This window comes from Diachasma alloeum, unplaced genomic scaffold (genome assembly GCF_001412515.2).
Source record: "Diachasma alloeum isolate Michigan unplaced genomic scaffold, Dall2.0 Dall_scaffold_01204, whole genome shotgun sequence".
NCBI classification, from domain to species: Eukaryota; Metazoa; Arthropoda; class Insecta; order Hymenoptera; family Braconidae; genus Diachasma; species Diachasma alloeum.
This window is the reverse complement of record NW_021681313.1, coordinates 126,261-141,428: the sequence shown is the minus strand read 5'-3', so window position 1 is coordinate 141,428 and position 15,168 is coordinate 126,261. Positions and strand designations below refer to the sequence as shown.

General features: G+C 37.6%; 1 protein-coding gene across 1 annotated transcript in view; it reads left to right on the top strand.

Annotated features, from left to right (window-relative positions):
• Positions 1 to 15,168, top strand: part of LOC107046100 (exonuclease mut-7 homolog) — a gene marked incomplete at its 5' end in the record, with an annotated part of 49,025 nt that overhangs the window by 22,731 nt on the left and 11,126 nt on the right. The window contains 1 exon segment of the mRNA XM_015268611.2: positions 2,813 to 2,964. Coding sequence (XP_015124097.1) covers positions 2,924 to 2,964 — 41 coding nt within the window.

Sequence of the window (15,168 nt, the reverse complement as noted above, 5' to 3'; positions counted from 1 at the left end):
TACCCCTGACTCAAGTTCTGAAGCTAGAAAATCCGTGTGGGCACAGCCGTCTCGGAACTCGGTAATTTCCTGGAGGCACGCGTGTTTCGCGTGACAATCGGCATATCCCGAGCGGCTCGCGATTCTCACACTTACAACCCGCCACCCCCCTGCCACCCGAGAAAGTGGCAAGGTGTAGCCCCCGCACACGTGAAGGTAAATCCGTGGGTGTATACTATAAATGCGAGCAAGACTCGGAGTTTTCCATAGACCAGCTGGTGTTGCTGCTCTTAATGCAGCCACGCGAAATTCCAGACTGTATTATGCATTTGAAATTTCACCGCTACATGTATACCCATGTGAAAGAGGACTAGACCTGATTTCCAACGGTGAAAATTACCATAAATCTGTTGAAATATATATTCATTATATTTTATCAAGATAATCCCTACCGAGTTCACCATTATCAAAGGAAATTCTAAATTTTCGCCATTTTTTACCGGTAAAAAATAAGAGTGAGAGAAAGAGAGGAAAAAATGAGGAGAATCCCCAGGCAATTTTGCGCGCACATCCCCGTAGCTGAGATTTATCGATTAAAGATCTACGAGCCACTGGAGAATCCGCTCCACGTCGTCGCCTTTCTCGAATAACGGAGGCTTATCGATGACTCCCCAAACGTTACCCGATTTATCTTGTTTGATGTAAAAAATGATTGGGTGAAACAAAAAAATATATATTGGGTGAATGGATACCGGAGGCTTGTACCCCGATAGTGTTATGTCATTGAGGTCGCGTGTAATATTCCTCTGAAATATTTTCTGGGCCCTCCTAATTCTCCGGGAGAGGACATCGCACCTGACGCAGGAATTTATCCGCTTGCAAACGAATATTAGCAATTTTTGCATCAAAGGGATTTATTTTCTTTCTAATTTTTCTGGTGGGATTTAATCGGCCAATTTAGCTAAATCTTCTCGTATTATCTGAACTGTTGGAGAAAAAAATAAAATTTCATGGACTAGCAGGAGAATTTAATTTGGGGGGAAAAATTAATTAAATTTTACATTTAGCACTAAATTCTCAATTTTTACCTGATTTCTAATAATTTTCATCGAATAATTGAACTAAACTCTACCTTCTATTCATTTTTCCATTAAATTTTGAATTTCCAATGACAGAATCCCTTGAAATTTCATGTGTTGAGAATTTGTAAGAAAAAATGTACCGGAAATTTCAGGCAAAATTTTTTTATTCTTTAGAGAACTGATATTCATTGCCTCAGTGAATACATATCACTAAATATCAGATGAAATATAAATGAATGGATGCACTCATTGACAGTCAATGAATTATAATTCCGCGGAGTGGTGAACAACTGGGGAAAAACGAAAGAATTTTCCCAATTGGAATCGAAAGAAATTCATCGAACTCAAATAGCGTGATCTCTACATATTGATTCTTTAAATGCTCCCGCATGACAAAGCCCATTAGTGTTAATTAGCCCCGAGACTGGAGCATTGCAATCAAGTTAATTACGATTCGATCTGAAGATTCCAAACGTGATTTCTCCAACCCCGTATCAGATATTTCCCGTATTGTCTGCAGAAATGCCCCTGGAAATTCCCGCCTGCAATGATAATAACACCAATCCTCAGAAAATCTAACTTTAATTCCCGGGGAGTCATTAACGCAGATTGTAATGTTTTTTAAGATGAGTTTTCTAGTTAGAGGATAGGAAACTCAAGAAAATCCGTTTGATCTTTTGAGCGCGAGATCAACGCCGTGCTGAGGGAGTAAAACTCAGCAAGTACTTTCCACCCCTTGGTGTGGGATTAATAGCCTGTTTTTAGTGCTAGTATATATCCCATTGGCTTTTCGAGGAGTTGAGTGGAAAAGTGAACAAGACGGATAATTGGGTTGGTTACAGTGGTGAAGATCTCACCGATGCACTGGGAAAAAATTTTTAATTAAAATTATCCCGAAGAAATAACGAAAAATTAATTAATGCAATTTACATTGTTTAACATTTTTGGCTGCAATTTCTGGTGCACTTCTTGAAAATTTTATTCAAGTGACGTTTTCACTGAAATTGTGAGAAATTTCTTCACGGAAAATTCACAAGTTGATGATGAAATGAATGGAAACTGTGAGATACTGTTGGTTTATGTTCAATTATTTTAATTTGTCTTTTAATTTTTTTCATTCATTAAAAATGTCATGTTATGATCAGAAATTTTAATGAACGAAGGAATTCGCGTCTTGTGGCTAATAAAAAATGTTGAATTCCATCAAATTTTCTATGGAATTTTACTGTCCATGAAAGTTCAATTTTTTTACAATATTTTAATCATGAAACAAAATGAAAGTGTCACGAAAATTCCCCTTTGTTGTCCTGATTTAGTAAGCTTAATTAATAGAGGGGAAACATCTATATGTCGTCCTCCATTTAAAAAAATAAAAAATATTTCACTCCTTTTTTCTTTTCATGTGAGAATACTGATTTTGTTCAATCAGCTAGGTTACAACGGACAATAATAAGGGCAGTGGACTAGTGAGGCAAAAAAATTGCGCGATAGTTTGGATGAGCTCCAACAATCTCTTATCTCCCGTGACTTTATTCCGAGTTGACTCCAAGCCCAGAAGTTGTTTGCCTCAATTTCTTCTTCTCTTTATTCATTAAATTTATAAAATCCCACGAAAAAATGTGGTAAAAATATTTTTTAAACCCGGCGAATCTTGAAAAAAACGTTTTACTGCGTATTAAAAAAATTGAGATTTGAGAGAAATTGTCGACTGGATGGAAAAAAGGTTATGCAATTTTTATTCCTTTTTGCAGATAAAAAAAAACTAGTTTTACGAGTGTCGTCAACGTTATCGGGACAGCCATGAACATCAGCGTGAACGTGAAATAAACGAGAAACTGTCAGCACTTGGTGTGTCCCAGGAAATGAGAGAGATTCACACAGCCATTGGGCCAGGTTGTATGAGGTACGTTAATTAAACAAATTTATAGACCAATGGCTGTATTCAACAATTGTAGTTGGACCAACAGTGTGAAACTATTTTATTTTCGTTAATAATTCATGATGGGGCTTTTAAGAGCCATCTGAGCATGTGTCTTTTGGCGTGGGTCGTGTGCGGTCTGACCACTGCGCGAACTATTTCCACTGGGATTCACTCTATCGTACTGCAAATTAACCCTCGGTTAATTACTTTTGCCCTCAATGTTGTACACATTGTTCCTACAAATTTTGGCAATTATTTTTTTTACTCCATATCTCTATGGGTTTATCAAATTAAACACACTCGACCTTGATTTGCTTTGGAGTTTAAACTAGTCGCGAACTTCGTGCGTGCTGTTAGAAAAAAATTGACAGTTTAGAGAGACGAAAATGGTGGACATTCAAATTTCACTGATAATTCAATTCGCGATGAATTTTCAATTAATTGGAAGTTCAGTATTTCGATGGATTTTCTCGTCAAATTCTGAATTTTCACTTGAAGAAAAATAGAACTATTTTTTAAATAATTTCTCCATGCATTTATTTTCGTGCTATTTTATTGATGAAACATATCCTATTGACCGGTTTTTGACGAATATCTTAGAATCTAAAAGAGATAGAAAATTTTTTGTCATAACCTCTTTTGCAGAGCCAATTGAGAGCTATAAAAAAGGTAATGATAAAAATTTTGCTATCTCTCTTAGATTCCGAGAAACACATCAAAAACTGAATTAGATATCTTCGTCACTTTTCACCTGTTCAGCAGAAAATTATCCTTAAATATTTTTTGCAGTCAGACAATTATGGTCTCAATAAAATGTACATGTTACATATTATGTTGGGTGATTCGTAGTACAGAGCATTAATTTTCATTTCCATTTCTGAGTAGAAATTTTAGTTATCGTAATTTTCAAGCCAATGGCCAATTTTTCTATCGCAATTTTCGGAGGAGAAACTGATGACCTAGTTTACTCAAGTTTTGTTTCATTCAGTATGATGCTCGTGGTACCCCCGACAGCCATTTCCTGAAGACAAAACTTTTCGGAAAAGCATCCTACAGACATTGCCCATATACAATATCAAGTACCACGTTCTCAAAACGATCGCTGACACTATCTTTCTCTCTAAAACTTCCCGGTTTCCATTTACTTTGCCCTCTCTCGTTCCCTCTCTCCTCTGCAGCCAGAACAAACCCACCGTGTTCTCTTTAACCCCTTGAAGCACCCATATACATTACGTGACAGTAATACTTGCCCAATTTTTCTTTTTTTTTTCCCCTCTACCAACTGTCTGCTCCCTTTTTTTATCTGTCACGTGAATTTATCCTCACTTGATATCATCGCGGTTGAAAACAAAACTCGATCTTTTAAACGTCCAGCTATGTGCTCCCACTGTCCCGGTGGTTTCCAAGAAACAAAACTGTCCCTTGACTCGGAAAAAAAGTGTTCCGGGGGCGCCGAGAGGAGCACTGTGATATACATATTTCATCGTGACGGATTCCGGTCACGGAGCCCGCCCAAATTTTCCAAATGTTGTCTTCTCCCTGCTGTACATCCAGTGTCTCCATAAATCCGGAAATTTTTTCACGCGTGAAAACCAGAGAAATTTCTGTGCTCTTTTTTGCATCATTCGGGGGAGTTGTAAAATTGAAAGGTGGGGAAAGGTTTTACTGTTTGGGAAGGGATTGAGGACATCTCGATGGAGGAATTTTCCAAGTGTTCATCATCACCGATGGAAAATAATAAAATCGACTGAGCCGTTGTTGTAAATTGATCGAGCAGGGATGGGCAATAATATTAGATTTCGACAATACCGAAAAGGAATTATCTCCTTATATTGTTCAAAGTTTAACTATATTCAACAAATTTAAAATATTACAAAATTTATTAACTAAATTTTCCGATTCATGAATAGAATATTTGATAATATTGAAATGTAATTTTTTAGTTAACAAGCTAATTCTGAATTTAGGTACTTGATTTTCGATTATCCAAATAATCGTCAATGTTCCTATTTAAATTATTGGTTGATAGAATATTTCGAAATTTAAATGTACAAATTGATGGTCAATTTAATATTTAAAATTATAAGATTTATGTTAAAAATTGACAACTTTACAATTTAACGGTAATTGTGATTGATTGATATGCCTATCACTGTGCTCGAGCTTCGGAAAATACCCACAGTTTTAGTCAAATAAAATGAACGAGCTTGTTTTTCTCACTTTTATTTTTTTTAATTTTCTCTGCAAATTGATGAAAATTAATAAATTATCATAGCACTCCCCCCTAATTTTCGAAATGCTGTCTTTTTCTTGCTGTACATTGAGTGCCTCCATGAATTCGGGAGTTGTAAAATTGAAAGTTGGGAGAGTTTTTACTGTTTCTCAAGGGTTTGAGGACATCATCTCAATGAAGGAATTTTCGAGATGTCCAACATCACGGATGGAAAATACTAAAATCCCCACTGATCAGATGTCGTAAATTGTTCGAGCTTCGGAAAACATCCACGTTTTTACGAAAATAAAAAAAAATGTGGTCATTTCCCCCACTTTGCCGTAGTTTTTCCAGTCTTCTCTACAAATTGGTAAAAATGAATAAATTATAACAGCACCCGTTCAAATTTCACAAATGCTGTGTTCTTCATGCTATACTCTGATTGCCCCTATAAATCCGACAATTTTTTGTTCTTTTTTGCTTCATTCGGAGAGTTGTAAAATTGAAAGTTAGGGGAAGGTTTTACTGCTTCTCAAGGGATTGAGGACATTATCTCAATGAAGGAATTTTCGAGATGTCCAACATCACCGATGGAAAATACTAAAGACGACTGATCAGACGTCGTAAATTGTTCGAGCTTCGAAAAACACCCACGTTTTTACAAAAATTTAAAAAAATGTAGCTATTTTTCTTAGTTTTCCTTAATTTTTTCAATCTCTTCGACAAATTGAAAAAATAAGAAAATCACACTAGTAATGAAATCAAAAAAATTCAGCTAAATATATTCTTGAAGTCTTCATTAATTAAAAATCCGATAGCCCGGTGGCCTGGCGTAGTGGTTAAGGCCGTTGCCTCACAACGGATAGGTTCCAGGTTCGATTCCTGGCCGGGTAGAATGGTGAGATCTAACCATTTTTAAAGTCTTGATCAATCGCCATATAGTCTCATCAGACTCGAAGCGATATAAAATAAGCATAAAAAAAAAAAAAAATTAAAAATCCGCATAGATTCGCATAGAAATTTCACGTTTTTTTTCGCGCAACACCACGAGTTGAAGTGCGCAATAAACCCAGGGATCGCCAAAAATCCTGAGAAAAGTAGAATAACGCAGAATGATGGGAAGCCCCTGACGCCGTATAAAAGGAAAATTCCGATTCTCCGCAGTCCACATAATTCCATTTGCTCCACATTTACCCCAGATTACTCGACTGAAATCGTGACAGGCATGGCCCATACGCAGTCGTCCACGGCATCTACCGAAAAACACTTAAATCCAACTTTTTCGATTGACATTGTTCTCCGGAAATTCGTCACAATAAGTTGTGTATCCAGTCTTATCCCAGTGCCGTGACTCATATATCCAGACATAATCCTGGCGGATCCAGAGGTGCTCGTCAATATGGTTAATCCATCGTCACACCTGTCCCACGGCCGTGACACTCAAAGCCCGAAGCCATTTCGTGTCGCCTAATCAGCCTTTATTACAGCAGCTAATTGTCCTACCATCAGCCAGTCTCACGAAGACTATAATAAACGGATGTTACATCAACACCAATGAGAATAAAGAACACAAGAGCGAGATATTCCGGAGGGCGTAATTAATCATCGGGGAGCCATCAATCAATCGATTACCCATCGAATTCAATGGAAGGTTCAAACGTTAATTCTGTATCAGGGCTGTATTTCTCGGCAAAAATTTGTCTTCCAATTTTCTCTGTCTAATTAAATTAATTCAGTAGCGAACTGGTAAAACGGTTCAAGTCGACTCATCTCCAAGGTGAGTTTTTGAGAAATATTTCCGAATCTAAGGGAGATAGCAAAATTTTCATAATGACATTTGTTGTAGCTCTCAATCGGCTCTACAAAAAAGGTTATAACAACAATTTTGCTATTTCCCTTACATTCCGAGATATCCATCGAAAACTGGTCAATAGTAAAAATTGACTTGTACCGTTTTACCTCTTCGCTACTGAATTTAATAAATTAATTCAATAAATTAACTTTACTTGAAATTTATAATTATGTCGATGTCTAATTAAACCGTATCATTTCGCATTAATTCCGTTCAAACTTATGAATTTGATGAATTCTCCGGAAATAAGGAAACTAAGAAAATTTTCTGCGGAGGATTTTTGGGGGAAATTTTTTCACCGAAAAATTTCGTCGGGACAAATACAGCTCTAGAGCCGTTAATTCCATCAATTAACAAACAGGTCCCGATACAAATTCCATCGGGTCAAGCCACAACGACTTTGCCCCTCCAGTAATAGTCTCAATAATTCAATTTGTAACGAGAAAAAATTTCCACTAAAATTAATCGAGAGTGGTTACTCGCCCGTCCCTCCCCCTCCCCATCCACCCGCCCCCTCACCCCTTCCCCCATACAAAACGCAATCCTTTTCAGGCCGACACTCTCACCTGGGGTCTTCACGGAATTCCGCATCCCTCTTTTTTTGCAGCCTCGTTTGCATTCGCTCGCGGCTAGACTCCGGTATCTCATTTTCCCTCAACCCCCTTCTCACTAACACCCACTCTTGGTTACCCGATAAGCCAATAAAGTCGCAGTAGAGTTCCTCGTTAACGCGTTCCTTTTTTTTTTTATCGCTCCAAAGTACCCGCCTAGGCAATGCTTTATTATGCAACATCAATTTAATCAGTGTCGTGCCAACTTTTACCCCCCATTTCTTATTTTTATAACATTTTTTTTAATGTACGAATGGGAGCTTTGGAGTCATGATAGAAGGGCGAAGGGGAGGGGGGGGGGTCGCATGGGAAATGGGGTGAAATGTGGGAATTGATAAGTTTTTTGCTTTTTTGGGGCCGGAGTGGTGGGTGGAACTCAATACGACGAATATATGTGTCTAGTTGAAAATAATATTATTTCGAGGATCAAGGGGTCAAGGAAATTAATTTCTAACTGGAGATTTACGAACGTGGAGATGAAACACAGATTTTTTTAGATTTTTTTTTCGAAACCACTTGTTTTAAATAAAAACACAATTAGGAAAGGGAAAATGGATTTATTTAGGCTTGACATGTGCAAGAAATGATTTCATTTTTTGTCCCACTCCATTTTCTTCATATCTCAGAATCATTGTGGATTAATGCAGGTCATCATGCAATTTCAGACAAAAAATCTGCGAATTTTTAATTAACAAATTAATTAAAATAAATGAATTTTCAAAGTCGCAATTTCTCGAAATTTGATTGGACCTTGATTTTTATAACTTGATAAAAATTTCTACAAACACTGTTGGAAAATAACTCTTTAAATTTCAAGTGAAAAATCTTTAAAATTTTAACGACGAATAATTTACATGGAATTTCCATTGATCTTGTTATTAATAAATCAGTCAATTTTTTTGAATATTCAATGAATTTGATTCCTCAGGTTCATATGACAACGAAAATTACTGAAGATCGTGAAAATTCAGGCAACTTTTCTTCCGAATTCTCAATCTGTTGAAAAGTCAGTTGAATGTATTACTTAATTTTCACGATAGGTTTGAAAATTCAAATTGTCCCTGAAAATTCAATGATCATTCATCATGAAAAACTTAATTTTATTGAATTTCCAAGATAAATCAGGGATTCCATTTTCAATTCAGTTTGAAATTGAATTCAAGTTCAGAATATTGATAATTCAACTGTATCTGTTCCTTAAATTTCAAAAAATTTCCAACAGTGAAGTATACAAAAAACTTAACTCAACAGCTTTCAACAATGCATTTGCATTGCATTTCACTGCCGATTTAATCTTCCCATTTATTTCTGTACTGATGAATGAATCGAATAAGAGATTTGTTAGAGAAAAATCGTCCACGACAAATCCCAATTCATCGATTATTCATCGCTCGATTCCCTCCACCGAAATAGCTTTAGATTTTCCCGTTTATTTGTTTGTCGAGTGTCATTTATCCTGAGGAAATTGAGAGAGTCTGTCAGTTAGAAGCGATGGGCATAGATCACCCACTGGGTTATAGTTTTCTCCTGTCGGTTTTTCTCGAAACTTTACACACGATATGATATACAACTCTTTTTCATGCACCTCCTCCCCTCACCCTCTCATCTTCGCTGGCTGCCTTTTGCCGTATCTCTTTGCCCCCTGCACTGGCAAAGTTATGCGAACAAGTCCGAGAGACAGTTCTAACCCACTTTCGTGATACCATCTTCACAATGGTCACTTTTTTTTCATCTGTCTGCCTCACTCGGCGCTGTAATACAATAAACTGTCGACTCTGAATTTATACTGGAACCGTTTCAATGTGATCTGTCAGGAAGTGAGGGAATTTGTTTTTTTTTTCCTTTTTGAAAATGAGAATTGAGATAGGGGAGTGAACAGTTGGTAGAATTGTTGACATCGTTGCAATTGCTCATTTGTGAAAAAGGCATGGAAAAACAGAGGTTTGAATAGACGGGAGAAGCAAAGTATGAGACGTATGAGAACAGAATAGAGCAAGTCAATTCTTCACGTCTCTATGGATATGGATATGGACTTATCTCGACACTAAGTGATTTCGGAGATGAATTGTGAAAACGAGAAAGATTTAGAGAACGTTTTCGTTGGAAGTTTATTCAGTCACAAAAAACGCCCTTCGATGTTTTTTTTTCTAAAATCAATAGTTTTGTAGGTAAATTAACGAGTGGAAAAATTTTCAAGATTGACTTCTGATAACAATTAATTCAGCAGCGAAGTGGTACAATGGTGCAAACCAATTTTGACTGCACGAGATTAGAGATTGAAATAGAGAGTAAGAGAAGTTTGTGTAGATGTGAAACAAAGAATACTTTTGTAACATCAAGGAAATAAATTTAATTGAATTGAATTGATGTGTTGGGAAATACACAATTTTTACTGTTTACCAGTTTTCAATGAATATCTCGGAATCTAAGAGAGATAGCAAAATTTTTGTTATGACCTTTTTTATAGAGCCGATTGAGTGCTACAACAAATGTAATTAAGAAAATTTCGGTATCTCCCTTAGATTCGGAAATATTCCTCAAAAACTCAAGTGGGGGATGAGTCGACTGAAACAGTTTTACTACTGCTACTGAATTTTAGAAGGAAATATTAGCATGCATTGTAACCTTTTTATTTCACCACTTCACTAGTCCAAATCCAACAAAAATCCGCATAACGTGCTCTTAGATTCCCAGAATTGAGTGAAAAGACCGCAAATGCCCTTTATAATTTTATTTATAGTCTTTTCCCACGAAAAAAATTGGCGAAGTTGATTAGAGTACTGAAAAAAATGACTTACAATTTACCCTCATAAACTATCAATGCAATTCAGCAATACAATGATATTCCCCGAAAATTAAGAACAGAGGTTTGAGAAGGGAGGAACTTCAGTAACAAACTATTCAACCCATGAGAGCACAACAAAACAACAACTCTTCGATTCTCCACATCTCCATAAATATCGAATTCGGAGAAGTTGATACTGAACATTTTCCACTTTCATTTTATCACTTCAATAGTGCAAACACAAAAAGCTACATGAACCTCTTGAAATTCCCTGATTGAAGTATTAAAAAAAACCTCAAATAATTTTTATTCGTTGTCCCGGCCCATGACAAAGTGTGTGATTCATATTTAAAAAAAATTACTTACAATTTATCTCCATAAACAATCAATACAGTTCACCAATCTTGCGATCCACTTTTAGATTAAGAAAAAAGCGCTGAGATTAGTTCGGAACTTGGTGAGAAATTGCCAACAAAGGCGATCAAAAAGCAAGTGGCTCCCCAGGGTTTTTTTTTTTTGGATGAGAAAAAAGAGGTCTGGGGGGGCTGGAGGGGCCTTTGGGGTACTCTTGAGGCTAGTACTCTCGTGTCGCGTCGCGGCGCCGACTGGCGGCTTTCGCATCACCGTCGCTACGACACCACGAGGAGGAAACGAGACGACGAGGACGTGTGCGGGCAGGAGGGAAAAACGAGAGTGTACAATCGCGTGGTGAGTGTATACGAGGGCCGATGAAACGCATGCGTACCTCGTGCGGAGGGAAAAAGCGGCATCGAGAGGTGTGATGGGCCATAAACATTTCGTGTGGCATCACAAGTGGTTTAATAATTGAGGGGCAAATTTGAACGCCAATTAAAACGTGCGGTCAACTCACTGTTACTTTAGCCACTGAGTTTCTTTTCCAGAAATATTTCAATTAAGTAGGTCTGCCTGATTCTCGGGTCAAGATATCTCATGTGAGAAAAGGGGGAAGGCGATGATTGGAATTTATGAGTCAACTCCGAACTATCGAGTTGCGAGTTTGGCTCACGTGAGCTCCAGACGTTGGAAAGTTCAGTATATGGAGTTTAAATTGAGAGGAAAAATATAGAGTTCAATTGAATTATTTGTAAAATGTTTTGAATCATAAATTTGTCGGCAAAATTACCCCCAAATTGACCGTTTACCGACTATTGATGGAGACGATCCCCATCCGCTGAATTTTTCAGTTTTATACGATACGATATTCCGTTTGAAAACGAGAGTTGTGATAGGGGAGGGAATGGTTAATAGATTTGTTGACACTAGAGGGGGAAGGGGATCGTCTGAAATCGATTGAAATGATCCCCTTTCCCTCTGAATTCTCCAAGTTTACGATATGAGAGAGAAAAAATTCAATACCCTCGCCTTGAAATTAATTTATCTCCCTCCCTCGTCATACCACAAAGAGTTGGGGCATTACCTGTCTTCATTCTCTCAAGAAAAAAACTTCATCTCAAAAGGGAGAGAAAGGAAAAAGGTAAATAAACAGAAAAAAAAGGGAGCTGAGAGAGACTGTTATTTTTCATGAAAGTCCAGACGCGATGATTAAGTGGAGAAAACGTCGGGGGAAAATAAAAGTTAAGACGGGCATTTCTCTCACCGCGGAGTATGATGCCAGGTGTGTTTACCGTCAGGAGGGTGGCAATGGGGGGAGGGGTTTTTAAGTCGTCACCTCTTTAAACCGGCCAATTCGTAGGCGTTTGCATTGCACACGGGGCTGAGGCGGAATTCGTATGCGCGGCCCTTCGCCGACGTCCGGGGATGCGGCGACAATAAAATATGCGGCAATTATCCCACTTGAAAAATTGAAATTTCAGAGACTAGTAATTTTCCGGAGAGCTACATTAAATTCGATTTTTGGAGAAATTAATGAAAGTGGAAATTTCATTGGGAATTTTCTCAATTGTGAGTTCGACCTATCAGACTGCGGTATTCGGGGTCACGTGATACAATCACGTCAGTTGTATTCATTACTTGCGTGTCGATGCCCCTTCATTCTGTTTTTTTTTCTTGTCAGATTCGATGTTCTTCTTTTTAATTAACACGTGTCAGTTTATTAGCTGTTGAATTTTCCATGCTACAATAAATGACTGGCTCATGTTCTATTTCCTATGCTCACTGGATATGATTTTAATCATAATTGAAATTCAATTCCTTGTAGAACACACTTTAGAGTGTGAATTTCTGGAATTCAATTTTTAATTAGCTCACACGGTAATTCAATTAATCCGCCGTTAATCTCATCAATATAATTTCGTGTTTACAATATTGTCATGTCGCTTTATCAGCACCAAATTAAAAATTAAAATTCCACTTGAAATATTGAGTCACAGCTTCTTTTTATTCACATCACAAATTTTGCATTTGGATATTAATATCATTCTTTCAAAGTGAAAAAATCGATCATCATTTTCGCTATATTGCATTCACATTCTCCTGTACTGGACGTTAAAAATGTGAAACAATCTCATAATTCTAGTAGTCCAGTAATTTATTTTTCCTTCTTTGAAACGTATAATGTAACCCCGATTCCGTATATTTTTCAAATTTATAAATGATATATAAAAAAAATTTATAAAATATGTTTTCTATATTTTTTAAAAATATAAATTGGGCCAATTTGAGATATTTTTTTATCCATTTTTCAAAATATAAATTTTTCCGTGTGAGTAAACACCGAACGATCAATCCATATTATTCTAATTCATAAGAAAACGGGGTCCGACTGAATCCGATGTAACATCTGGCGATAATTCGATTTTTCCAACCAAAGATTTAACGACACGCACATGACGATACGTTTACCGACATGCTTGATGAGCTTATCGCAGCAACTTGCACGCAATCCACTGTTTCACGTGTACACCAACACTGAGATAAGCGCCGCGACTACATTCAGGCAATGGAGGAGATGGCTGGAGGCGATTCGGAGGTAAAATAAATATAAAAAATACATGAGAATTAGCGAGGCCGGTTTTTGCAGGTGTTTCACCCCAACTGCGAGTGCTTATTAAGCTCGTTTCCCAGGGGTGGGGGTAGGTGTACACTAATTTTAGTGGCTGTAAAGAAATCTCTTTGCTGGTTTTAGAGTGGGCCCACGACGTTCGCCGATATCAAAATTATTAGATTAGTTTCTTAACGACACTATTGTGAGATCGTAAAAATTAAGGAGTGATTTTTTTTATGGATACACCCAGGAAAATAGTTTGTTTGGATCGGATTAGTAATTTTGGGCCGAAATTTTCGCTACACTTCTTCAATTTTCATCAAGTGACAGTGATTTCATCTGAAATTTCTTAAAAGTTCAGAGGAATTGAATTTTAGAGCAAAATTTCCTTTCGATTTTTTCCGTAAAAAGAACAGAAATCGAGAAAATTCTGGTAAATATATTGTTAAATTTTCGATTAATTGAAAGTTCAAATTATTCAATTCAATTTATTCTCTGACGTTACAAAAGTGTTCTTTGTTTTACGCTTTGTTTGGCCTTTCTCCTCCTTACTTCTGTCAATAACATTGTTATCTTATTTTATTTCATTTCAACTTATTTTCATATAATCTAATATAATACAGTCCATAACTTAATTTTGGGCTATTATGACAAAAGTTCAAATTATTTAGTACTGAATTCCTGTTTTGACAGAAAATTCAAGTAAGTTGAGAAATATCCCTGAATTTTCGATGAAATTTGAAATTTCATAATTTCCGCCCTCTAAACCGACTTCAACGTTGCTCCCCTAAAAATCACAACTGAACTGTCCATGAATAGTACATTAGAGTACAAGGGCACAAATTTCTTTTTCGACGAATGTGAAGTTTACAGGCCGAGCCGAAGGCAAGGTCTGTATTCACATTCCTTGAAAACGAAGCTTATGCCCGAGTGGTCTATACTATTTTATGCCACATCGTGCAGAAGTCGAGTCGTGCAGAAGTCGCGAAGCGCAGCGTGCGATAAACTCGACTTATTGCACGGCGTGCCATAAATTTCCTTATTTTTCTACCAGTGTACTCAAAAAGCTCATACTAAAGCTTCTCCTCAAGCTGATATTTACTTTCCTTATTATCCTGCCAACACAGTTTTGAATGCATTCAGGGAACAGAAGCGATGAACTTTCAACCGAAAAATCCCATCCAATTCAAATGCGTCAACCTCTCGTTCTCCTCAAACCCCCAAACCCCATCCCCCAACGATCCCACCGAAAATCCCCACTAACCTAATTAACCGACTCCCTAAAAACAAGAAAATCCAAACAACAAAGCTCCGACGACTCCCATGTATTCGAAATAACCAAGTTTACGTTGACTCATTCTGCCACGCAATGAGGACATGGGTTGAGGCATTTCACGGTTATACCCCCCCTCAACCATCAGCTAAGGAAAACGATGGGAGAGGGGCCACGCCAGAACGAGTGAGAGGTAGCAAACGCTGGGTTGGAACGTTTGCATATATTAAGTAAGCTGACGTTAACCCTAGCTGTGAGCTTTTCTTACGAGCGAGAGATGGAGTGCGGCATCCACGGTATTTTCCTGGCGGTGGGGGGCGTTAAGGGGGTTGAGGTGGTGGAGGGGGGAGGGGGCTATATACTATATACTCTGGCACACACCCTTCGAATTACCGAGCCACGGCCAGGCTGGTTTAGGTCGTTACCCCGAAAAGTTTCTTCGGGCCGTAAGTCTTCGGCTCCCTCCCTCCCCCCCCCCCCCCCCCCCC